Source organism: Barbus barbus (assembly GCF_936440315.1).
Source record: "Barbus barbus genome assembly, chromosome: 30".
Lineage (NCBI taxonomy): Eukaryota > Metazoa > Chordata > Actinopteri > Cypriniformes > Cyprinidae > Barbus > Barbus barbus.
In genome coordinates this window covers 2039805-2065494 of record NC_136758.1, presented here as the reverse complement: position 1 = coordinate 2065494, position 25690 = coordinate 2039805, and the positions used below count along the sequence as shown (strand labels likewise).

At 39.4% G+C, this 25690-nt stretch overlaps 1 protein-coding gene across 2 annotated transcripts in view; it reads left to right on the top strand.

Annotated features, from left to right (window-relative positions):
* ttll5 (tubulin tyrosine ligase-like family, member 5) overlaps positions 1 to 25690 on the top strand; it is a 126462-nt gene that overhangs the window by 42450 nt on the left and 58322 nt on the right. Inside the window, exons 16-27 of one of the 2 annotated variants that reach the window (XM_079386449.1) lie at positions 897 to 998; positions 1132 to 1223; positions 6451 to 6513; positions 7541 to 7561; positions 7645 to 7790; positions 9092 to 9254; positions 13602 to 13719; positions 14888 to 15034; positions 16672 to 16766; positions 16855 to 16976; positions 18562 to 19170; positions 19864 to 20051. In XM_079386449.1, the coding sequence (XP_079242575.1) occupies positions 897 to 998; positions 1132 to 1223; positions 6451 to 6513; positions 7541 to 7561; positions 7645 to 7790; positions 9092 to 9254; positions 13602 to 13719; positions 14888 to 15034; positions 16672 to 16766; positions 16855 to 16976; positions 18562 to 19170; positions 19864 to 20051 (1866 nt within the window). Of the gene's footprint in view, positions 1 to 896; positions 999 to 1131; positions 1224 to 6450; positions 6514 to 7540; positions 7562 to 7644; positions 7791 to 9091; positions 9255 to 13601; positions 13720 to 14887; positions 15035 to 16671; positions 16767 to 16854; positions 16977 to 18558; positions 19171 to 19863; positions 20052 to 25690 lie in introns of both variants that reach the window. The other variant, XM_079386448.1, reaches the window with a different exon arrangement.

The following is a 25690-nucleotide window of genomic DNA, read 5'->3' as shown; positions in this document are numbered from 1 at the left end:
TAACCACATAAATGCAGCCTCGATGAGCAGACAACAACATTTAGTGAACCTTCAAAAGACGTTTTAAACATTAACAAACTTTTGACAAGTATTGCATCCCTTATAGAATATGCAAAATGTTAATAATTTTGATAAAAGAAGAGATTATTATAAAAGTCATGCTATTTATTTTTTTAGTATTTTCCTGAATGAGCAATTTCACATGACACATATTTACTTTTTAGTCCACAAGACAAAATAACTACATTTACATAAATTAACCTTTTAAAAAGTTAGCATACCCTTGATTCTTATTACTGTGTGTACCTGGGTGATTGACAACCTATGGAAGCCCATTTCCGCCACTGATTAAAAAAATAAAACAAGATAATTGCGACTTTTTTTTCTCACAATTCTGACTACTTTTCTCCAATTCTGAGGGGAAAAAAGACTATTTTCTTACAATTGCACGTTTAAATATCTCAATTCTGAGAATTCTATATCTCAGAATTGTGAGAAATAAACTTAAAATTGCAATAAAAAAAGTCAGAATTGTGAGATACAAAGTCACAATTACCTTTTTTAATTTTTTAATCAGTGGCAGAAATGGGCTTCCATAACATTCCGGGCTACGTTTCCCAAAAGCATTCCCATAAGTTGATCATAGCTCCATTGGTTTCAATCGGTCTATGATGTATGTACTTGAGCTTATGATGCTTTTGGGAAACGCAGCCCTGAACAGTTAAACTGCCTGCTGTTCTTCAGAAAAATCCTCCGGGTCCTGCTCATCCTTCGCTTTTCCAGCATCCTCTGCATATTTGAACCCTTTGCAAAAGTGACTGTATGAACTCTATGAGCTGTAATAACACTGATGATGCCACTACAGTATTTTTGTAATAATACACTCTTTTCCTCAGCATCAGAGACCGCCGTCTGCCAACAGTGCCGACTCAGAAGCTCAGAGAGAGAAACCCGGCGCTAAGCTAGCGGAGAGTACGCTGAGTCTGACGGCAGAAGAGGTCAGTGATTTGGACTTTAGCCAAACGCTAAGGAATTTATTTGAAGATAGCAGGCTGATGTATGCTCTTTCTTCTTGGCTGCTCCTGTCATATTTGATATTGAACAGCATGATTTCTTGTCTCCCCTGGACAGATGAAAGTGCTGAGGAGGGTACAGGAGGAGTATGACAGGAGGGGTGGGTTTGTTCGGATCTTTCCTACTCCGGACACCTGGGAACTTTACAGGTGAGAGAATGAAAGGACAGAACGATGATTTGTAGATCAGAAAATGTTGAATTGATTTATGCTACCGGCAAAAGCTTGGAATAGTTTATATTTTTTGAAAGAAGTTTCTTGGCTGCTATTATATAATGCAAACAATAAATTACTTCAGTCTTCAGTATCACATGATGTTTGAGGGAAGAAAGATAAAACACAGAATTTTAAATCTGAGATTTTGTTTCATATTAAAAGTACCAAAGCACAATGCTTATTGCCAGAGCCGGCGCATGCCTGATACATTGGATGGAAGGTGCCCTTCAATGTTCAGTCCATTAACTGAAAACAGGCTCGACTAATCGATTCTTGGGATTTAAGAATTGCTATTGTTTTTCGTAAAAATGAGAATCAATTAAAATATTTTTTTCTATATTTTTACCCAGCCCTAGTAATGTATATTCTCATACTGTATGTGTAATATTATTTACAGCTGTATAATTCTTGTTGTTGTTCAACAAAATAGACGAAGCAGCTGTGAAAATTTGTTAATTTAATACTGCAGTCCACACTGTCGTCACTCATTTACTTTTGTATACTGACAGATTGTTTGAGAAATGTGCTGTGACTCATGCTCAGACTCTGATATCTGGTCTTTCTCCGCTTCGGTTTCTCCCATCAGTCCTGGGGTCTAGCAGCAGTTAAGAAAGCATGTGGTTTAATGAGCAGAAATAAAACAGTGCTTCACTGACGGTGGTTTACCAAAACGTTTGTGCATGTGAATGTCTCTGATTGGTAATGTTGTTTTTGTGAAAAAAATCGCTAACAGGTTTAAACTTAATTAGATGGTTTAAACCAGGGGTGCCCAATCCTGCTCCTGGTGATCGACTGTCCTGCAAAGTTCAGCTCCAACTCTAATCAAACACACCTGCCCTTCATTTTTACGCAATCTTGAAGACCTTAATTAGTTGCTTCAGGTGTGTTTGATTAGAGTTGGAGCTGAACTTTGCAGGACAGTCGATCGCCAGGAGCAGGATTGGGCACCCCTGGTTTAAACTGTAAGCATCACAATGTCAGCCATCTGTACACGTTGAGTTGTAATTTAGGACATTCACTTCTGTGTTTAAATGATTCCCGAAATTGTGGTGTGTGTATGTTGCCAGAGTCATCTTAAGATTGGAGTATTGTGTTTTTCTACAACCCTGAGATCATACTGACTTCACCTATAAGGTCAAATCACCTGGAACTCAACATGCGCTCCAAAACTCTGCTGGTTGCCAAGCTTGAGCCGCCAGTCACTAAATCAGACACTGCAATCATGTCTAACAAGAGTGTGAGGATGACCAGCTGCTGTCTGCACAGATCTCCTCAACGGGAATGAGCTCAGAAAGGGTCGTCCGGCTCGCTTTCTGATCACCACACTCAGGGTTATTATATTATAGTCAGGCTTGGGGAGTAACGGAATACATGTAACGGCGTTACGGAATCAGGATACAAAAATCGAGTAACTGTAATCCGTTACTGTTACATCAAAAAAACAAAGTATTCAGATTACAGTTACATTTTGTAAAAAGTGGGAATACTATCAGGGTTACATTTGTTACATTTAGCGTTTAGTGTTTTGACATAACTGACATCTGTTGACACATACCGACTCACGTGAACCACCTGCTGGTGCATTTTGACATGTAGGCTTATTTTAACATTTTTAATCTTGTGTATAAAGTATATTTATTTTTACTTGTACATGTTGAAGAAAAAAAATTAATAAAACTGTAATACTAAACTGTATAGCTACTAGATGTCTACATAGCCTTTTATATAAATATAGGCTATATATACATGGGCTGTAATATCTAGATGGTGAAACAAGATACGATTTTTAATAGTTTCAAATAGGTTTTACGATAGTTTTTATTAGTTTTAATTTTAAAGCCATAGTTAAATAAAAGTACTTGCTTTTTTACTTTATTTACATATGTAATTTGAAGTAATCCAAAAGTAATCCGATTACGTTTATTTTGTGGTACTTGGATTACGTTACTGAATGCTTTTTTTAATGAAGTAATTTGTAACTGTAACGGTATACATTTTAAAAGTAACCCTCCCAACCCTGATTATAGTTAACTAAAACTAAGCCATAAACCACCTTTCATTACTTGAAGTAAACTAAGCTTTAAATGAAATATAATATATATATATATATTTCCGAAACATTTCTCATTTTCATTGCTAAACGTGATGTACTAAAATAGCTAGAACCAAAACTGAAATAATGTATTAGAAACTAATAAAAATGATGAAAACACAACAAAACTACTAAAACTTTAACTATTAAAATAACAAAATATAACAATAAAATCTCATTCAAAATATTAATAAAAGCTATAATAGTCTCTCTGATCACTCTTCACAAGTTCAGCAAAGCAAATAATCGAGTGCTGGCATCATCTGAAGTCTGTTACAGCACAAGGCAGAAGTTTGACCTCGGTGAGACTGTGTTGAGGTAGAAAAATAAAAATAAAATGCTCAAATTTAGTGCTAGACATCTGGACTAAGAGTGTGGTACACCCAGTGGTTTAGCTAAAGGGCTCATGAACTGCATTTTTTGTTATTTTATAATGTTCTTTGAGGTCCACTTTCATTTCATTTATTTAATCAGGGACAATGCACATTAATAATACATACAATATGTAAAATGCACCAGATTTAGCCAACACTGGCTAATTTTCATGCGTAGTCCCTTATAAAGTTAGCAAGTGTTTCTCCTGCAGAGGCGGTCTTTCGTCGCACTATGACATCATAATGTGACAAATTCCAAAACGAGTCGTTTTCTTAGCTTGGATTCAATAAAAGCTGTTTTTGAACTAATGAAAAAGTTTCGAGTTCTGAAGCGTACAGGAGGTTTTTATCGTACATTGACCTGAAGATCAAGTGAATTTGATTTCTCAGTTCATGACCTCTTTAAGAGACAAAGATGATCTAATTTGTTTTGTTCAACATCATTCACTGATAAACTTAAAGGCTAAAATAGCCAGAATAATGCTCTACACTGTTTTTTGAGTTTATTGGAGTAAGTTTGACAAGAGAATACTAGTTCAGTCTTTCTAATTCAAAATGTGATGTTGCTGTTTCTTAATAAGTAATACAAATTCTTTGTGAAATGCTATTTTTGAGGGAAGATTGTTTCAAAGTAAATCCTGCACCATTATTCAGTGTAGTAAGGATGTTAACATAAACACAATTGAAGCCTAGAATGAAATAACGTTCAGGTGCAGTATTACACCGCTTACTTGTGATAGGAAACATCTGTGAGCAGGTTACAGGGATCACCCTCCGTTAGATCAGATACCTCCAAACACCAGATGTGCTTAGACCAGGGCAATCAGTCTCAGTCTTTCGTCTTTCTGCTTTATGCATGAGTATGTTTGATGGGCAATAAAAAATGAGATTCCAGCGATGCCAAGTCACGCGGATATCATTTCCTTCACTCATGCATGTGCTCTCGCTCCTGATTGGGACAGTGTGCTCTGCCTCTGAATACAGATGGGTTACCCTCCACAAGCACGAGTGGGTATCATTACCAAACATGATGAATTTCAGAAAATATGTGCAGGCCAGGCGAAGAAGATTGTGCATGTAAAATATGGATAAAAACAGGTCAATGGAGTCACACTTTTTTGGCATCCAGATCTACAGCAGGGTTGTTATTGCTAGATAAAACTAGGAATATTAAAATAAAATATTAATATTAGATGAAAACTTTAAAGGAAACCGAGAAATGTTGCCTTGGTAACTAACTAAAGTATTAAAATTGGAAATATAAAAAAATAACTAAAACTGAATAAATACAAAATAAATGAAATCTGAATATAATATATATTTTTAAAAAACTAATAAAATGACAAAAACACATAAAAAAATAAACTGAAATTTTAAATTAAAACTGAAAATATTAAAATAAAATTTAATTCACACCAAGGATGATGACAATAACAATAAAGATATAGTTATAAAAATCTTTCTAAATAAAAATAAAAAATAGTGGAGTCAAACCACAAGTATAACACTATAAGCACAGAGGAAAGATATTTTTGGAATCACTTTCAGAATTATTCCTTTTTTTGTCATTGTAAGACAGACTTGAGAGCTTGAGCATTTAAAGTGGCAGACGACAAAACTGCAGCGTGTGCTTATAATAAACAGAACATTATTGTGCTAGGGAGTGGACGCTAATATAGTTATCATCACTGTATCATTCTTGTTGTGAACAAGCCAAAATATTCAAAATATTACTTAGAAGTATAATAGCTTATAAGTAATACTAAAATAACCCTCATCTATAGATGTGGCCAAAATCATTGATACGCTTGAATTTTATTTAATTATAAATAAATAAATACATACATACATAAATCTAACTGTTTATGTATGTATCTATTTGAATTGCACTGGAACAAAGCTATTTTTGAGGAAAAAGACATCCTAAAATGGCCTGAACTATTAGAAGTTACAGGAAATAATTGTTTTCAAATAATTCAAATAATACTTGAAGCAGACCGTTCTTTAACTAATTGGTCCCACATGATGTCTTTTTTTTATATATTTACTATTACTTATATCAAAACAAAATGATAATAATAATATATAATAATTTACATATTATTCTGCTGAAAATGATTGAAGCAAACATGAACGTAGAGATTACTAGTGCAGGTTTCTGTGGGTTGTAAACCAGGTTTTTGAAAGTTTTTTTAAATGATCTTTATTTAGCATTGGCCCAAGTGCTTGCTTAATTACTACCTCATCCTTGTGTGAACATTTCATTCTCGTTGCCTAAAGACATGCTGAATATGTGCTCAGAAGCAGGCACTGTCCCATAGCGGGATAGAGCTAATTCTAGCTGCTTGAAGGCAGAGCGAAGTAATATTGCTCAGGCGTCACCGATGCAGTCTTGTGGAGAGCCAACCACCATAAAGCATCTAACCCATCGTTACCTGTGTTTTGTCATAAACATGCAGGACAGTTGTTGAGGAAAGCTAACAGACATTGTTTTCTCGTTTCAGCAGTACGCAGTTTTTACACAAATGAAAAGTGTAAGAAACATCATGTTCTCATTCAGCTTGTGTCTTTCTCGTTTGCATAAGAGTCACTGCTGAAACCAACAGGACTGATTGTTTACCACATAATTTCTTTGGAATTGTTATGTAATTAATCTGTCTGTAATTATTTCTCTCTCTCTGAATCTCTATTTCAGTGGTTATCTGGAATACAAGACGTCTATGAACGCCATGTTGGCTAGTAAACTTTTCCATGGAAGGTAAGTCTTTCTGCCGTGGTTGGAAAGATCTTCATCTAAGGAATCTTCAGCCTGAGGGCTTTTTGTTGATATTTAGTGCGAGTATGTTATACAAAGGCTTATGTGCACTGATAAAATTACTTATTCTTGGAGGAGCCCTTAAAGGAATAGTTCACCCAAAAATCAAAATGAGCTAAAAATTTACGCACCCTCAGGCAAACCAAGATGCAAATGAGTTTTCTTGATCAGGTTTGTAGAAATGTGTCTCTGCATCAGTGTCTCAGCAATGGATGCTCTGCAGTGAATGGGTGCCGTCAGAATGAGAGTCCAAACAGCTGATAAAAACATCACAATAATCCACACCACTCCAGTCCATCAGTTAACATCTGGAGAAGACAAAAGCTGTGTTTGTGTAATACATCCATCTTTAAGGCATTTTTAATCATTGTTTCTGGCCAAAATTAATCCATAATAACACTTCCTCCAGTGAAAAAGTGTTCTGGTGTGAATCAGGAGAGAAATCTGCACAGATCAAGCAGTGTTTACCAGCCAAAACAGCTCCAAACTAATATGTGTGTGGATTTTTATGTGAGAGACAACAGGAGATGCACTTTTTCACTGGACAAAGCTTTATTATGGATTAAAAACATCTTGATGTATTATTATTACAATTTTTTTTTTTTTTTTTTTTACATACACACAGCTTTTGTCTTCTCCAGATGTTAACTGATGGACTGGAGTGGTGTGGATTATTGTGATGTTTTTATCAGCTGTTTGGACTCTCATTCTGACGGCACCCATTCACTGCAGAGCATCCATTGCTGAGACACTGATGCAGAGACACATTTCTACAAACCTGATCAAGAAACACACTCATCCTAATCTTGAATGGCTTCAGGGTTTTTCAGCTAATTGAATTTTTTTGGATCAACTGTTCCTTTAAACTCCAATATGGCCAAGTTTATGTGAGTTTTTCTCTAGAATGTTTCAGAATAGCTTTCCCAGAATTACATTTGTTTAAAATGATCTGTTGCTCTTTGTTTCTCAGATCTGTGATCTCCCGATCGAGGTTAGTGCCTGTAATTTCAACCTCTGAATGCAAACAAACACAAAAGGTTATAAATGTCTGTTTTGCCGTGTTTTATTCCACAGGAGCAGGATGAAAGATACTATCTCGCTGGTTGTGGGGACCTTCTACACGCACCATGTGGTCCAATACGAAAGGAAGCTTCTTAGTCTGGAGGCGCGCAAGCAGAGGCGCAAACCCAGACGAGCCCCCGCCGGAAGAAGACGAGCAGGTGCGTTTGCATGATATGTGTGCTGGGGATGATTCGTTGAGAGACAGCTCATATCTGGTAACGAGCATTTACTAAAAATCATCTGCAATCTCTGACTCTGTCCAGTTCATAAGTTTACATTTTATTTATTTGGTTACACCAATGTCCTGCAGTTGATGCACATAGATCATAGTCTTCATAGTGTTTTTTCTTTTTCTTTTTCTTTTTTCTGACTTCCACAACAGGTTTCCACAACTCTATTCATTATATAGCAGAAATGGCATTTTGTCCAGTTTTATAGCTAGCATTTTGCGTATCCTAAATATACACAATTAAATCATATTTTCTGCATAATTTCACAAATTATTGCTCAGAAATTATGTTCAGTAAAATATTAATCTCAAGCTCTGACACTAATGTAACAAACTTTTATAAAAGTTTACATTTTGGTCTTGAAAATAATGATTTCACAACTAGTTTGAGTGAAAACTGATGTGAATCATTTTCACTCATTAAATATTGAAATAGTTTAACGTTATTTTGCTCTTTATTTAGATTATAATAGCTTTAAAATGCCTAATTCATATTTTATCATTGAAAGTCTGTATTTGAGACAAAGTTTGGAATAATTAAGATTGTTTTAATCTTAATTAAAAATCTCTTCTGCTCACCAAGGCTGCATTTATTTGATCAAAAACAGTAAAAACTGTAATATTGGGAAATATTACAATTTAAAATAGCTGTTTCTATTCAAATATAGATTTTAATGTAATTTATTCCTTTGATGCAAAGCAGAATCTTGAGTCTTCATTGTCACATGATCCTTCAGAAATCATCCTATACTGATTTTATGCTCAGTAAACTTTTCAAATTGTTATCAATGTTGAAAACAATTTTGAAACAGTAATATACTACCATTCAAAAGTTTGAGGTAAGTATGAATTAAATAATTTAATTAGGATGCATCAGATTTATCAATAGTAACCATACAAGAGAGAAAAAAAAGTTTGACGAAAATTTAAAAAAAAAATCTTTTACTTTTATAAACCCCTTATTACATAAAAGTGCTTGATTACCTGATGCTGTTTTTACAGTGGCCATCCCCATACCTTTCCACAATTAGACTCTTCTTATTGATTGAGATGCCACTTGAACACTTTTTACACAGAAAGTTTAAATGCATAATGAAGGTGCATCAGACTGCACAACGGGGAAAGCTTTAGTTGTGGTATATGACAGAAGTTAAATGGCACATCACCTCCTCAAAACTAACAACTAGTCCTGTAGTATTTTAAAATGATAATATCTGATGTGTGTTTTAGGTCTGAAAGCGTCTCAGTCCCCTCACGTGAGTGAGAATGAGGACGGGGTGGAGGCAGAGACGGAGCTGAAATCACCTCACCTCCACACAAACACTGCGCTGGAGCAAACCTCACAACCCAAAGTCAACCTGCTCCACATTCTCCAGCAAGGATGGGACCTGAGGTCAGTGTGGGCACTCAGAATCATGGGTAATGAGCTGGCCCTTACACTTTCGGAGAGGATCCGAGTTTGATCAGATGTCTGAGTCAGCTCATACCATCTTACCATCTTGACTACATATCTGCAACCTGTTCTTGTCTTTTTCTGCATTTCTCAGTGCTTTTCTGAAGTTAAAGAGATCGCCTAAAAGTGATCATCATGTCATCATTTATTCACACTCATGTCATTCTGTTATTTCTTCATTTCTTTAGTGGAAAACAAAAGATATTTTGAAGAATGTTGGTAACCACACAATTTTGGTGATTTAATGGATGGGAAAAAAACCGATACTTCTCAAAATAACTTCTTTTACGTTCCAGAGTATAAAGAAAGTCATGCAGGTTTGACAGATGTGTTGTCAATTTATTTACATAGACTGAACGGCACAGAATAACGCTTTCTCATCGCATTCGGTTGCACCGCACAACTCATATAACCCGGTATTACTCCTGCCTGCGCTGCGGATTCTGTAGCCATGCAGGACAGGAGTATTTCCTTCCAGTATCATTCAGTGCATTTACATGCACCCTCTTAATTAGATTATAATGAGATTTTGCCAATATTAAACTTTATCTCATGTAAAAGCAATACTTCGATCTAAATAATGCAATTAAGCTCATAATCGCAGCAAGCATAATCATATTAACATAGGTGGCGTATGCCGATTTTAATCGAAATATACAGGCATGTAAACACCTTAATCGCAGTATTGCCTATACAACTGAAAGCTCATCTCTTTCGACACTACTTGACTTCATCCTAAACTTAAAAATCAACAACTTTAAAACACTTTCTTTTATTTATTCCTCCCTTGCGAGCTTGTACTTATTTGTACAATGCCTCTCTGACCAAAGTGCGCTTGAGCTTGACGTACATGAATGACGTGACACACACCTGTAATAATACGCAGATTAGAAATGATGGCGGGGAAGAAAGCATCGCATTTCTGGGGAGCCGAGGAAACAGAGTTCAGGTTGTCGACGTTGTGTGACATGAACATAATGTAGTACACTGATGGACAAAAACACAGAATCAAAAAGGTCAGAGCATGGAATACAACCATACAAAAGTGTTTTGCATTAGATGTAAATAAATTAAAACAGCAGCCAGTAACACACCTGCTCTTTCTGAGCTCATCATTTGTGCTGTGCAGTGGGGTTTGTGAATAATGGCATGAATAATAAATAAATAAATAACCACAATTCTTAGTGAATAATACTAATTATGGAAATTGCATGTAAACAGGAGTGAAGAGCTTTACTCTTGACATGTAAAAATCATAATTAGCAATTAAGTCCTTGCTCTGATTATCGGAAATAATCACATTATTTGTGCGCTTGTGAACGTAGTCCTTGACGAGACGGAAGCAGTTCTGACTAAGAATCAGTTCTCAATTCCCAACAACATTCTCTCGCACACACACACACACACACTCGTGCACACACACTCGCACACACTCACACACATTCTCTCACACTCACACACTCGCACACACACACACACTCACTCACACACACACTTGGACCTGCTTAAAGAAGCTTGGGGATTGAGAGTGAGACTCTGGCTGCGCCGTGGTGTCCTTTTCATCCAGTGCCTTCACGTGTTTTCATTGCTACTTTCACAGTCTCATTCACACAAGAAGCGGATTCCTCCCGCGCTGGCCAATCGGCTCATCAGCCCTGACCTCTGTGTATGTTATAACGGCTCACTCTTATTGGCCGCCTAATTGCTGGAGTCAGACTGTCTTTCCTTTTTTTAACATTTTGAGTCCTGGAAGCAGTTGAAACACATTCCCTCGCCCTGCACGTTATGCAATAGCCCTACACAAATATTTAGACCTGCTCTTTTAATACGCTGACATTAATGAATATTACATACACCTGTCCAAAGTGCAATAAAGATTCCAGTTTCCTCTGGACTCGCAGTCCAAGAGGCTGAATTGTAATTTGAGCGAGGAATTATAATGACATGTCTGAGTTTGTAGAAATTCCTTTGCGCCTGCCAGGGCCGGGAAGGGACCGGGCCCGTTACAGTACAGTAGATCTTTGTTTTTCTGTGACGGCTTTTTCCGAAACATTTCTTTTCCGTTTCGTCGTACTTTCCTTGCTTATCTTCTCATCATTCAGTGCATGTAAATAGCTCACAGTTGTTGGAGCAGCGTGGAGGGTATTTCTTACCCTCAGATCTGCCTCAAATGTTGTTATGTTTGGTAGTGGTGAGGTGCACGTGCGCGTCATCCGTACGCCGAAACAACCTGCCATGAGTTGTTTGTGCAATTTGTGTTCTTAAAAAGCCTTTCTGTGTGTGTTTGTCATGGTGCCAGTGTTTACCTGGGCTGTGCACCAGTCAGAGTGATTGAGAATGCCTTTGAATTCACATCCAGTTTGAATTGAGGCAGCAAACAGGATGCAGAATTTAATTAGAATTTTAAGGATTTTAAGACATTTTAAGGAAGTAGATTTAAAGTGCCCCTATTATGGGCAATGAAAGGTTCATATTTTGGTTTTGGGAGTCCCCAACAACCGCTCCAAAAGTGGCACCTAGTGGCAAAGAATGAATTAGCATTTTCATTCAGACCAACCCCTGAAAGACCAACGAGTGGGTGGGAAATATGCTAATGTTTCATGTTGACGTCAACATCGGGATTCTTTTAAAAACGACTCATTTCAATGATTCAGAGTCGACTCTTTCTTTTGAGAGACAATAACTTTATCGGAGTGTCTATTTACACTAAGTGCAAATAGCCCGCCTTGTTGGCAGAGGCTATTTACACTAACTCCGCCCACCAAAGTGTGATTGGGCTAGTCAACATTACAAAAGATGGATGGCTGTCGTCAGCTCCAGGGCACAGTTAAACGTGTCATACTCATTTTGACACAATCGACCTGAGTTAAAAAAAAATTCTCCCTTTTTGAAATTTCAGATCACATCAGAAAAACTTTTATTTTCAATTAAAATTTAAGGAAATGATCAAAAAGTTGAAAATAAATATCGGGTAGGGTTAGGGTAGGTGTAGGGAGGGCTTTATTGTCCCAATAGGGTGGCATCCATTTAATAATTTGAAGTAAAACTATAATTTACACTCAATACGTTATTATTGCGTATCGTATTGCTATTTTAACATAGTGTAAATAGAATCTATAGCTTTTTGCACTTACTGTAAATAGCATATCACTAAAAAATGATATGCATATGATAAAAAAATCACTTAGTGTAAATAGCATCCATCGCTAAGAAAAGATGCTATTTTCACTTCAGTCTCTATCGCTGTTTACACTTAGTGCAAATAGCCGCTGCCTAACTTTATACACGGTGCACTATCAGATTTAAAACTTTGCAGGATGTTTTCATTCACTTGCTGTGTTACACAAAGCATGAAAGGTAATTTTCAAAAATCCATAATAGGGGCACTTTAAAATGGATTGAAACAGTGATGCACCAAAATGAAAATTCTTGGTGCCCGCTGCCTGAAAACTGAACATTTGATTAGATTAGATTCAACTTTATTGTCATTAGGCAGAGTACAAGTACAGATCCAATGAAATGCAGATGCAGATGATTATTTTGTTTGAATTACTGATTTGAATTATGATGCATATTTCTGATTACACCTAATTAACATATAAGCTCCGACAATGTTTTGTCAAGTGTGTTATGAATATGACAGTGTTAAACAGTATAATACTTATTTTTGGCACATGCTTACACTACCGTTCAAAAGTTTGGGATCAGTATGTTTTTATTTATTTATTTTTAAACAAGTCTCTTATGCTCATCAAGGCCACATTTTTAAAGTCAAAAATACAGTAATACTAATCTTTGGAGGATGAAATTTCACTGCAATTAATTCCTACAAATACATTTATATAACTGCTTTGTGTAGTTCGAAGTGTTTTAGTTTTTTTTTTCATTTATGACTGACCTATACAAATGTTGGCATACATTTATGCACATAAACATGCATGTCATTAAACTTTATCAATTTAACTGTAAATGAATAAACACTTAATTTCCCAGAATGCTGTAATTTACACAAGTTTTCAAAGTGGAGCCAAACAACATGAAGACATTAAAGATGAAGTGTGTAATTTCAGCTTTGTAACAGAAATAACTACAAATAATGAGACGTTTCCTGAACACTTCCCTCATCTGATACTGGTCAAACAGCTTCACAGTGTTTATATTCTCAAAGGAATCAACCTACAAAGGGCTACATTCTAGTTGTCTCTGTGTATTAAACTGGAAATAGGTTGCATCTTGCTTCTGCTGTCTTATTTGATGACTTTTTGTTCTCATGCCTCCCTCCTGCAGTAAAGTTCAAGCACGCATGGCCTTCTCCTCTTACCTGCACCGTGTGCAGCTGCGCCTGCTGGCCGAGAGCAGAGCCAACATGGGCCCGTCCTGGACACAGAAGGAGCACGATCAGATGGTAAACCGTGTCTGGTTTTATTGAAATATCTGCTTCGCGTAGTATCTGACAGATATAAAATGATTTAAAAAAAGAGCTAGTTCACCCCATAAAAGCCGTCATTTAATGTTGTGGGTCAATTTGACCTTGTTCTTGATATTTTGTGACTCTCTCTCATTTAGAGTCAAGAATATGCATGCAAAGTTTCAACACTTTGATATGTTGTGGAATGTGCATATGAATTCTGTCTCAGTTAGGATTTTTATGATTATGGCATTTCATGGTTAAACGCAGCTGCTCACACCCAAAATAAAATAATGCGTTTTTTTTTTTTATATCAGTTTCTCAAGTATCCGGCGAGGGAATTTACACTTACATTTATGCATTTTACAGATGCTTTTTTTTCTTTAAAAAAATGCATTCAAAGCGTACATTTTTATCAGGTCATGCTTATTCACTAAACATGCATGAATCCATGATTTTTGGTCTTGGCTACTGCTTGAGTTTCACAAAAAGTGCTTTTCCACACTTCTCTCACTCAAAATGATAAAAGGGTCTAAAAATGTTACATGTAAATAGTAAATAAACAGTAATGGTAATTTTAATGTTTGTAAAAATAAAAATTATTTATGTTTTAATGTGTGCGAAGTATTAATATTACATTAATGTTTACTACTATTTGTTAGGGTTTTTTTTTCCATAGTGTTTTTTTTGTGTGTGTGTGTGATTTTTGTCATTTGACATGCATTGTCTGGCACATATGTACAACCAACAAGTAAGAAACAGCACAAGCGCCTTATGAAGGTTCTTGTTTAGAGGAACAGTGGTGATGGGGAACCTTCATGTTTACTAGCCCATATCTTTACCAGCTTATCTAAAACAATCCCATGATGCACATTTGTAAGTCTTTTGTAAGTCGCTTTGGACTAAATGCATAAATGTAAATGTGTGCTTCATAATAGCAGCACACAGTTGTATATCAAAGCAAGCTAGCAAACATGTAAATGATGGCTTTTCATCTGTAGCAAACATGATTTATTTGATGTTTGTTGTGGTGTTACAGAAACGCTGAACGTCTGTGCACCTTTGATACTGGTCTAATATGTCTATTTTATAGCTACTTTATCAATGTGAGTGCTAAAGACTGTGTGCTGATGGGATGGGTGCTGTTGACCGTGTGATTCTGCAGGAGCTGGTGGTTCGCTTTCTGAAGAGAGCCAGCAGTAACCTGCATCAGGACATGTGTCTGGAGGAGCCCAGCCGTCAGCTGTGTCTGTCAGACCGCCAGCGCATCCTCTCCCATCAGCTCGGAAACTTCATACAGCTCTATAACCAGGTTTGTGGATCAGCAGGCCGATAATCAAATAAAATCAGCAAACAGCAGTTTGTCAATACAGACTTTGAGTGTGCTGGCTTGACCAAAGCTGAGATAGTTTGAAGGTTCGTTTGAAGCTTATATAGGCCCTGTGTAGTTTGCTCTGGCATTCTGGCAGAGGCTTGATGGTTATATAAGCCTTGAGTAGTTTGAAAACTGTTAGAAATGCCTTGCTGTCTGGTTGCTACGGTGTTTTGGATGGTTGCTACGGTGCTGCTAAATGATTGCTAAGGTGTTCTAAGTCATCGGCGAGTTAGTCTTTTCTAATTCATTGTTTCAGTGGATTCTTTTGCAGTGCAGATACAGTTCGACACAGGCTTTGTAAGGAGACTTGTATTTAATAATGATGCAGTGCCAACGACTCTTATCAGACCTGAGAGTAATGTCGCAACACACAAGCATGAGTTAACATGTTAATTCTAATGCCTCACCTGTTACAGGTTGATGTGTATCGAGTATTTCATTTTTCACCAAAATGATCAGGCCTTGTATTGTTCAGGAGAAACTGTTTTATTGTCTATTGTTAGGTTTTCTGTTGAGGTGATTTTATCCTGCTGATTTCAGTGTTTTGTCTCATTACTGGAATAATTGCCGATAATCTCTTGTGTTTAGAAACATGACTCTAATTGATACAGGGACTGGAGAAAATAACGTGAACACCATGTATATATAAGAGGAGTTAATATCATTTGCTTCAGTGAATAAACAAACACTTTTATTTATCTTTTCTTTGTCTGTAAGGTTTTATATAAGTATAGTATAAGTTTTCAGTACAAGCCGTGGGTGAAATCAGTGACTTCCAGGACAAAGTCTGTTTAACAGGAGCGTCTGTAAACGTAATTGTTTGGCGTTTAAACAGCAATCTTTACGTTCACCAAGCATGGCAAAATATCATCAGTGAAGAAGAATAGTGGGCGAAAACTGAAAATGAACTATAAAAAAGGTTTGTGTCCAAAAAAACACAGAACTACTGCAGCAAAGTGAGAGCAAACCTCAATATTCATCACCGTGAAGACCCTGTTTCCACTAAAATGACCACAGAGAACTTCTCAGAACCAACACCCATGAAAAGCTGCAATTGTTACCACTTTAATGGGTCACAGACACTGTACGATGCTAACATGTGAAAAAGATGGGCCGCTGGAGCATCAAGATGAACTTCAACATCTGCCCTGATCAGACAAATCACATGACCTGAATATTAACAGACCAATGTGGGCAGTTTTGGCGAGTGAGAAGCTGATTCCCTCTGAAGCAACTGGCAGATGTTCTGAATGCTGGTAAAACACTTTGATAAAGAAATAGTGGCTATAGCCCAGATGTTCACATTGTTTTGTCCAACCCCTGTATGCATCTGATACTATACTGTAAAACTATACATTGTTTACTTTGACAGTTATAACTGTGCAAGCAGTTATAATTAAAACATCAAGACAACGTGACCCTAAAACAGTGTTGAAATCAGAGGGCCAAATTACCAGCTATTTCCAAATTATGACAGTGTTTGTAACATTATAAGTGGAGCTCAGGGATCATTATAAAAGAACACAAATGCAATGCATGACCTCTTTAAGTCAACTTTGTTTAATAACCCTCAGGAAACCAAGCAAATGGTGGAGAGTTTGGACAAGACTCCAGATGAGAATCGCTGCATCAACTCCAATGTTTTCCAGGAGTTTATTCTGGAGGCGAGGTCGGTGTGATGCATCTAGAGCACATCGCTTTACTAGGACAAATGCAATAGTCATGTTTGTCAGTGGTCATTTTGCTTGTTCTTCCAGTGAAAATGACTTGGAGGAAGTCCTTACGTTCTACACGCAGAAGAATAAGTCTGCCAGCGTGTTTCTGGGCACGAAGTGTGACAGCAGCAGAGTCAAGAGGAACAGCGATGAAAACAGAGAAAGTGAGTGACATTTCCTCATGTTTTATATGGCACATGCCATCTCATCAGCCGCGCATGAAATATGACACAGTACGCGTCATAAAAGTGTGTTTCAATAACAGATGGTGGTCTGAAAGGAGTAGTTCACCCACAAATGAAAAGTCTGTTATCATTTACTCTCCTCCATGTCATTCCAAGCCCATAAAACGAAACACCAATTAAGATATTTTTATGGCTTTTTGGATCTTTTAAGTTCTGGTTACATGGACTTTCATTGGAGGGACAGAAATCCCTCAGGTTCCATTAAAAATATCTTAATTAGAATTTTTACCAAAGTCTTATGGGTTTGGAATGATATGAGTGAATTAGGGTCAACTATCCCTATAATTTCAGTATTTTAGAGTTTTTTTTATTTATTATATGTAACAGAGCAAATATGAATGTTTTTGCTTTATGAAAGGGTTAGATGATGTGAGTGTGAGGTGACAGACTGACAGTACCATTCATTAATTATCTTCCCATCTACCACCGCTCTGAAATCTCGTTCCCCATCACACATATTCAATCGTGTGTAATAGGACTCATTTGAACGTGAACATGATCGACTACAAATAAACTTTAAAAAATAGTTCACTCAAACATTTCATTTACTCTCCCTCATATTGTTCCAAACCTGAATTACTTCATTGCTTCTGTGTAACATAAAAGAAGAAATTTTGATTTGAAAAATGTTTTTGGTCCAGACAGTTAGTCACTGGGCTCCGATGCTCTTTTGGACCCCGAGGTTCTTTAGAATACCTTCTTTTGTGTTCTGCAGAAGAATCAAATGCATATGTACTACTGTTACATGGTTCTTTTAGGGTGTTTTGCTCTTTTTTTGTGCCTTGACAGCCCCTGGTCACTTGATGTTTTCTTGAATAAAAAGCAACATAAACCCTAAAGGAAAGACTAGAGTTTGTAACATTTAGACCCTGTTTTGGTGAGGTGCACTAGTGCTGTGTAAATTTGCAGGTCAGATTTCTCCAAACTTGATTGTTGATACACAGCAGATGAAACACCTTTGCTTAAGCTTGCATCTCCAGATTCCAGCATTCATGCTTTACAAACTTAACAATTTCTGAGTGAACATTATTTCTACTTTTTATTTCAGAGCATGAAATATAATTAAATGTGAACAGAGCCCAAAGTTAATTTGACCTTAATACCAACGTAATTTAGTTGTCAAGTACTGTAAACATATATTAACTTTGTGAAAGTGTTTTATGATTACTTAAATGATAATTAATAGTGCAGTGATATGACACAATTCCTCATAAAATAAGCTAGTAATTGTAAACATGTATGTTAAAATCTAATACGAAGAAGCCAGTGTGCAGCCAGTCATGACTGTGAAATATATCCCAACAGGGTGATCAGGATAATTTCCAACTATTTATTTGACAGGATCACTAATGTGTTTTTTTTTTAATGTAAATTTTGGTTAATGTTGTTGATGGAGTTGAGTACGCTATGGCAATGTGCAAGATTTGTCTTTGTGTCCTACACAGAAAGATGTTTATCTTTCAGGATGTAATAATTGACTGATATTATCTCTTTCATGAAGCAGCTGCGTGTATCAACACAGATGCCTCTGATGGTTCAGACAAAGCAGATGCAATTCCCAAGACCCAAAACACTGACAGTACTGCAGCTCAAACCGGAAACCAGGGCCAAAGTAAATTAACCCAAAGCACAGAAAACTGTAGTGCAGCTAACAAAACCAAATGCAACTCATTACAAAATGGACACATCCATAGGAAAAGCCAAAGTGGAGACTGCACCGTTATTGAAGTGCTACCCAATCCTTCGACTGCCACAGAAACTGAATCAAGAGCGTCGCAAGATGGAGCAAGCAAGACTCACACTCCTGCTGTCAGAAACAAGAGAACTCAGTCAAAAACAGGCAGCGATCAGCTGAATGCTGCAGCTCTGGAGTGTGAACACATCGTCTTACAGCACTGCCTCCCGCCGCCTTACGTCCAGCCGCCTCCGCATCCGCTGGCCAACAGCTCGTCTGTGTGCGTCAAATGGGCCTCCGCTCGCAGCGAGTCTACTGCACCAACAGCTGCCCAAGAAACGTCTCGCCCGGTCCATCCTAGCAGTGCCAACAGCTTCGTTCCCAGAGCCACGCACCTCTCCATCCAGAGATCAGCACGGCCGTCCTCCGCAGGACACGGTAATCTGAAAGCCTTCCCCTTCAAAATTAAGTAAAAAGTTATTTTGATTACCCCCATTACAGTCACTGTAGTTAGTGCTATCATATCAAATACAAATACACTTCTCCAGGCCCCCAAAACACCCTCAGACCCCAGGGGGTTAAAATTCACATTTATTGTCCAGCTACAAATATTTCAGCAAAATGTATATTTTAGTCAGAGTTATTGCGCTGTGTCTGTTTGGTGCTCGCTCTAAATGAAGTCTGTGAAGTTTAGCGGAGAATTGTAAAGCAAAAGCTCATGCACTTCTGATAGCAAAATGGAAATATTTCCATGGCTTTCTAACATTTACGGATAGAGAATATACCTGTGAAATGTAAGTTATGCATTTAGGAAAACAGCACATGTCAAAAACAGCACGTCTTTCTGTCAGAGCCGCTTTAAACTCAAACTATAAACTATAGGCTACTATATCTTACGAGTTTTTTTTAAAGCCCTTCATATAAAGCTTGTCACATGTTTAGAACAATTATATTATGTGCTTTCTCTACAGCAGTTCAGTCTGTGTCCTCCCTAGATATTTTTTCAGATGTCAAACTACTGTATATCGATGCTTACTGTATAACGGTATTGCTTCATACCGTATCGCTTATAAAAAATATATCGATACATCACCCAGCCCTAATTTCCAGTATCTCTGTTCTGTTTCACAGTCAGCCAGAAGCCCAGTCTGAGTAAGTCCAGACCTGGTTCTGCTGGTTTGCTGAAAGAGACAGACTCGCTGTCGGCCCAGGCTCAGTCCAACCAGCTGGCCATCGTATCTGCTCTGCGCAAACTAGTGGAGAAACAAGCGGCTCGTCAGTACAGCACATCCAGTCACATCAGCCTCCTCACACAGCATGTGAGTCATGATTTACACGTTCCTCCATGTGGTCCTAGTTTATATTAGGTGGCCTTAACTACTATGTACTTTCATTTAAATTAATGATTCAATACAGTGCACTTATTGTGTACAAACATGTTTTACATTGTACTTATTTTTTGATGAAAGTACATAGTAGTTAAAGTTAGATAGTTAGTAGTTAATAATTTTCAAATATCTATCTATCTCTGTTTATAAGCCATGAAGCAAAACAGACCAGGTGAAACACAACATTACAAAGTTTGATTTGAAGCAAAAAAGTATTTGAAAATCAGGCAAAAAGACAAAGGTACAAGATGACTGAAAGGGGACCTATTATGCAAAAATCACTTTTATAAGGTGTGTGAACACAGTTGTGTGGCCGTAGTGTGTGAAAACAACCAGCCTATAATGTTTTTATAAAACCAATAAATCATGAACAGTCTCTCCAAACGAGCTGTTTCAGATTCTCCCTCTGTTCACGTCACAGAGGGGAAAAAGTCTCGCCCATCTGGGACGCTCTCTGTCCTATTAGCATAAACACAGCCCTGAGTGAGAAGCTGCAGTCCATTACTGGAGATATCTACTATGTCAGCGCCAAAGAGGCATTACAAGTGTTGTGTTTTGGGATGCACTAATGAACATACGAGTCGCCATAATCTCCCCCCATCTGAGCCGAGGACACTGTGGTTAAATTTCATTTTCGAAGGAAATATCCTGGAAAAAATCGGTAACGTCCCCTAAATGTTTGGCAATCAATACCATCGCTTCGTGCGCGAACGTCAGCTCCAGACAAAGTAAGTATCACGTGTTTGTTTTCCAAATTGCCCTTCTGAAAGAGCTTCTTGGCACTCTGTAAGGCTAATTGCTAAAGCTATCATTGTCTCTGCCTGTTTTCACTGATGCTGCCTTCAAGTGCTGCCAGAATGATCGTGAATAGGAAAGTGGTAGTTAAAAGTTGCATATGAAAGCAATGTGAGTCGATCGCTTGAAGTTGTTGAGCTCATAATCAGAAGTGGGACTTATAAAGTTTGTGATAGCATGAGACCAGCTATGTTGTTATTTTTATCCCGCCGTGCTCCCCATCTGTGTAATTCATAAAGGCGAATTTATTATGCACAGTATAATCAGATGACTGACTTTGAAACCGAGTAGTTTTTTGTAAAGATAACAGGCTTGTATTAATCGTGGAATGTTTATTTTATAAAGGCTAGCACTGCTAATGCTAGCTCCAGCTCTTGAAACTCCGCCCTTTTCTCCAGGAGCAACAGCTCATTTACATTAAAGCAACATGCTCAAAATCAGCGCGTTTTGGCTCATACCCTAAAAGTGGCAATTTTAACAAGCTATAAAAATTTATCTGTGGGGTATATTGAGCTAAAACGTCACACATACGCTCTGGGGACATCAGAGACTTATTTTACATCTTGTAAAAAGGGGCATAATAGGTCCCCTTTAACGGTTTTAGTCCTGCGAATCAATGACATAAATACAATGGAGAAATATAAAACTATTCATTTAAAGATATTATGTATATAGAAAAAAAAACAGTTTAATGCAAAATACACAAATATATAAGTAGTCTGAGAGTGAGTTTGTTCATGTCATTGGCTTCAAAGAGGCTGTTGCACTGTATTATTGTCATAGGTTTGCCATAACTGTTTACTGTAGTGGCAGATATTTGCCAAAGGTTGACTGAAGAGCTCTCAGTAGCTGGATATCTGACGCGGTCTCATACGTTTCTCATGCACATCTCATGCAACCGCCAGAGCACACAGCATGTCTGATCCGGAGTCTGTCAGGAGCAGGATACGCTCTCTGTGTGGTCTCATTATCAGACACTCCACAGGGGAGGCGCTTTCTATTGAGATTTAACAAGCAGCCCCTTTTCCCTCCAAGTAATTGATTCTTATAAATAAAAGAAAGTTACGAATTGGCACCAAGTGCAGGGGTGAGATCAGTTCATGCCCCCCTTCTTTGCTGAATACCTGAAGCGTTTGAGATGAGACCGGACCACACAGATTCCCCGACGCTCATGTTACTGAACGCTGTAACTCTAGAAGGTGTTTACTTTAGTTTGCTGTGAGTTCACTCGTGTCACGACTTTCTCTCTCAGCCTACAGCTTAATCGCTTGAACAAATACACCAGCGAACTGAAATTGTGTTTTCTGGCAAAGTCAAATGTCTGGAACTACATGATGCTTCATAGATTACAGTATGCATTCAATGTGTAGATGGTAACCACCTCCTGTCTATTTAAAAGACAGCCCCATTCACTGACTACGGTTATATTGTTTGCATTATCATTTTAAAGGCAGTGGAACATTCTGTTAATTGGCAATAACATTTCCCGATTTTGATGTAATTTTGTGGGAATAGTTTAATGAACCGCCAGAAGTGGTTGGCATATTCAGCCTTGCATTCTTTGCCTCGGAAATCTGGCTTTACCAGCAGTCATTTTAAACACCTCATTCGAGTAATTACTGCTTAAATGAGTGAAAATCTAGCAATTGTAGCCTTCTGACTGTTTTGTTCTTTTGTTTGTTTTGAGCAAATTGAAAATTGCATTGCTCTCACTTTATAATGAATACTTTCAATGTGGGGTATGAAAAAGGCAAGAAAATTGACAGTAGTAATAATTATAGAAGGAAATGCATGAAGTGATGTTTTATTAACAAATTTCGGGAGGAGCACGCGCAGATAATTAACACGGCCAATTCACCATCAGCAATCACTCAGTCTATCCTATCAGCCGAGAGAGAACTTCTATAAATAGACCAAGCCATCTTACCTTCATTCTCTCTACAGTTTTCAGCATTGGTACTCCCAATCGCCACGATGTCAGAGATTGAACTGTTCACGAACGACAACTCCCTCGACAACCAGGGTCCTCTGGAGTCTCCCAGCGCCGCCCAGCGCGCTAGCACCTGCCAAGACACCGCAATCGAGCCCACGGCTACACCGCGGGGCCGTCGGCCCTCCCGAGCCGCTTCTCGATCCTCGAGACGCCGAGTCTCGCCCTCGACTCCCCCTTCCAGGCATCTTCCACCTTCTCCCACATCCTCATATGCCTCAGCCAGCTCCTTCGTCCCCGCTATCGAGAAGTGGATAGTCTTAAGCCTAAGACAAGCGCTGAACAACGCCGACGTCTACTTCTCACGGCGGATGAACAAGGCGGAGCTCTACAGCCTCTACTCATCTCTCCAGCCAAGAAACCCAGCGCCGACTTCCACTCCTCCATCAAAAACGGCCGACAAACCGAGTCCGGCCCGCAGCGGCCCGTACTCACGGCCTGGAAACAACACCACGCCCGTGAGGAGGGGTCTCCGGGCTCCAAGCCGCCGTAGCCGGCCCTCGGCAAGCCTGGGCCATGCCCCGGATTCCGTCGCTGCTAGCCCTAGCCCGTTTCTCCGCCAGCGGCTCCAACGGCCGCCATTCTTCCTCCTCTTCCTCATCCTCAGGCTCGCCCTCCGTTCACGCTGGCATCCGCCATTCCGACGCCCATCCCACCGAACGCTCCTGCCCTGGAACCACCTCCTGTCGCCAGCAGCATCAGAGCACAGATCCTAACAGGTGCGGACATAGACCTTTTTTCTCTCCTGTCATCACTTTCACCACCCTCTTCAGACCGCCAAATTGATTGCGGCGATTTCTCCGTCACACTAAAAAATTCAGCGCATAATCTGTCACGCATTCTGTCATTTTCCGAATTCACGATCGCCTTCACCCGTTACTCCGAGGTAATTTGCACAGCTTTCCCACACAGGAGACGCAAGCTCAGCGACTATCTCTCAATAGTCGCCGAGCTCGCCTTATCATACGGAGGCACGCACTTCTACACCTACCACAAGCTGTTTTCAGCAAAATGTGCCATCAGGGTGGCTCAGTGGAACCAGTGCCCGTACTGGGGGGCTCTGGATACCGAGCTCCACAACAGAGTCTTCTTGGGCTGCCGCAACGTCACATGCTCAGTCTGCCGTTCTGTCGCCCATTCCACCACGGCATGCCCTCTCATCACCCCGCCCACCCCTCCTTGCGCCGAACCGCCTCAGCGCAAATCAACCAGCTATGTCCCGCGCCAGCGAACCACTCCAACCGACCCACTTCCAAACCACCGACGCCACCCTTCCTCCTTCTCCAACAACCAGGTCTGCTCCAACTTCAACGCGAGCAGGTGCTCCAGGCATCGCTGCCGCTACATGCACGTCTGCAGCTTCTGCGGCGGCGCACACGCCCGCACCATATGTCCAGTGTTTAAATCCTCCAATAAAGATGAAAAACCTTACTTATCGACTCCTGTGCAAATTTACTGTCTGTCTGCCGAACTGTCCCAGCACCCCGACATCAACTTTACTGATTTTTTATTGACCGGTCTTACTCACGGCTTTAATCCTGGCGTCGAAAGCCTCCCGCAACACAGCATCATTTGTGCCAACCTTCAGTCAGCCCTCGCCGAACCCGACACAGTCGATCTTCTAATCAAAAACGAAGTCGAGTCAAACTTCATGATCGGCCCCTTCAACGTTCCTCCCTTCCCCTGTTTTCGCGTCAGTCCGATTGGCGTCGCGACCCGGAAATTTTCTGGTAAAAAACGTCTAATAATCGATCTCTCATCCCCGCATAACTCCCCCTTCCCAAGCATTAATAGCCTCATTCCGCTCGAAGAATTTTCTCTCCACTACCACGACATCGACCAAGCCATAACACTGATCAAAGATGCGGGTCGCGGCGCCTGGCTGGCCAAAGTCGACATCGCCTCCGCCTTTAAAATAATGCCCATCCATCCAGATTTTTGGCATTTATTCGGCATACGCTGGCACGAGAAATTTTACTTTTCCGTCCGCCTAACCTTCGGCTGCAGAAGCAGCCCAAAAATTTTCGACATGCTGGCAGAGGCTATCTGCTGGATCCTCTCCAATATACCTCATCCACCTTTTAGACGATTTTTTGTTCATCTCGCCTCCCGGCTCCATCCCAGCCGCACACCTCTCAACAGTCCAGGAAGTCTTTTCCAAACTCGGGATTCCGCTCGCCCAGGACAAAACCACGGGCCCAACCACGTCCATCGAATTTTTAGGCATCAAACTAGACTCGAAAAAATTCCAGGCTTCCCTGCCCAAAGAGAAAATCGATAGAACGATCCTGGTCGCTTCCGCCCTCTTAGACAACCCAAACTGTTCCAAGCGCGAGCTGTTGTCTATCCTCGGTCACCTAAACTTCGCAATGCGCATCATCCCGCAGGGCCGCCCTTTTATTTCTCACCTACTATCCCTCGCGTCCTCCGTGCACGCGCTGGAGGATCACCTATCCCTATCCAGCTCGTGTTGCAACGAGCTCAGGCTGTGGATAAACTTCCTCAAACAATGGAACGGCTTATCCTTCTTCTATAACAGCATGGTTTCCCACCCCGACGACATCCAATTATTTACGGATGCCGCCCCCTCCTGCGGTTTCGGGGGATTTTACCGAGGCCGCTGGTTTGCATCCACGTGGCCCCCCCAGCTGTCAGATTTACCGCAGTCCCTGTCATCCTCAGCATTGTTTGAGTTATATCCTCTCGTCGCCGCAGCGGTTCTGTGGGGGAAAGAATGGTCCACCGCAAGCATCGTAGTGCATTGCAATAACGAAGCGGTCGTGCA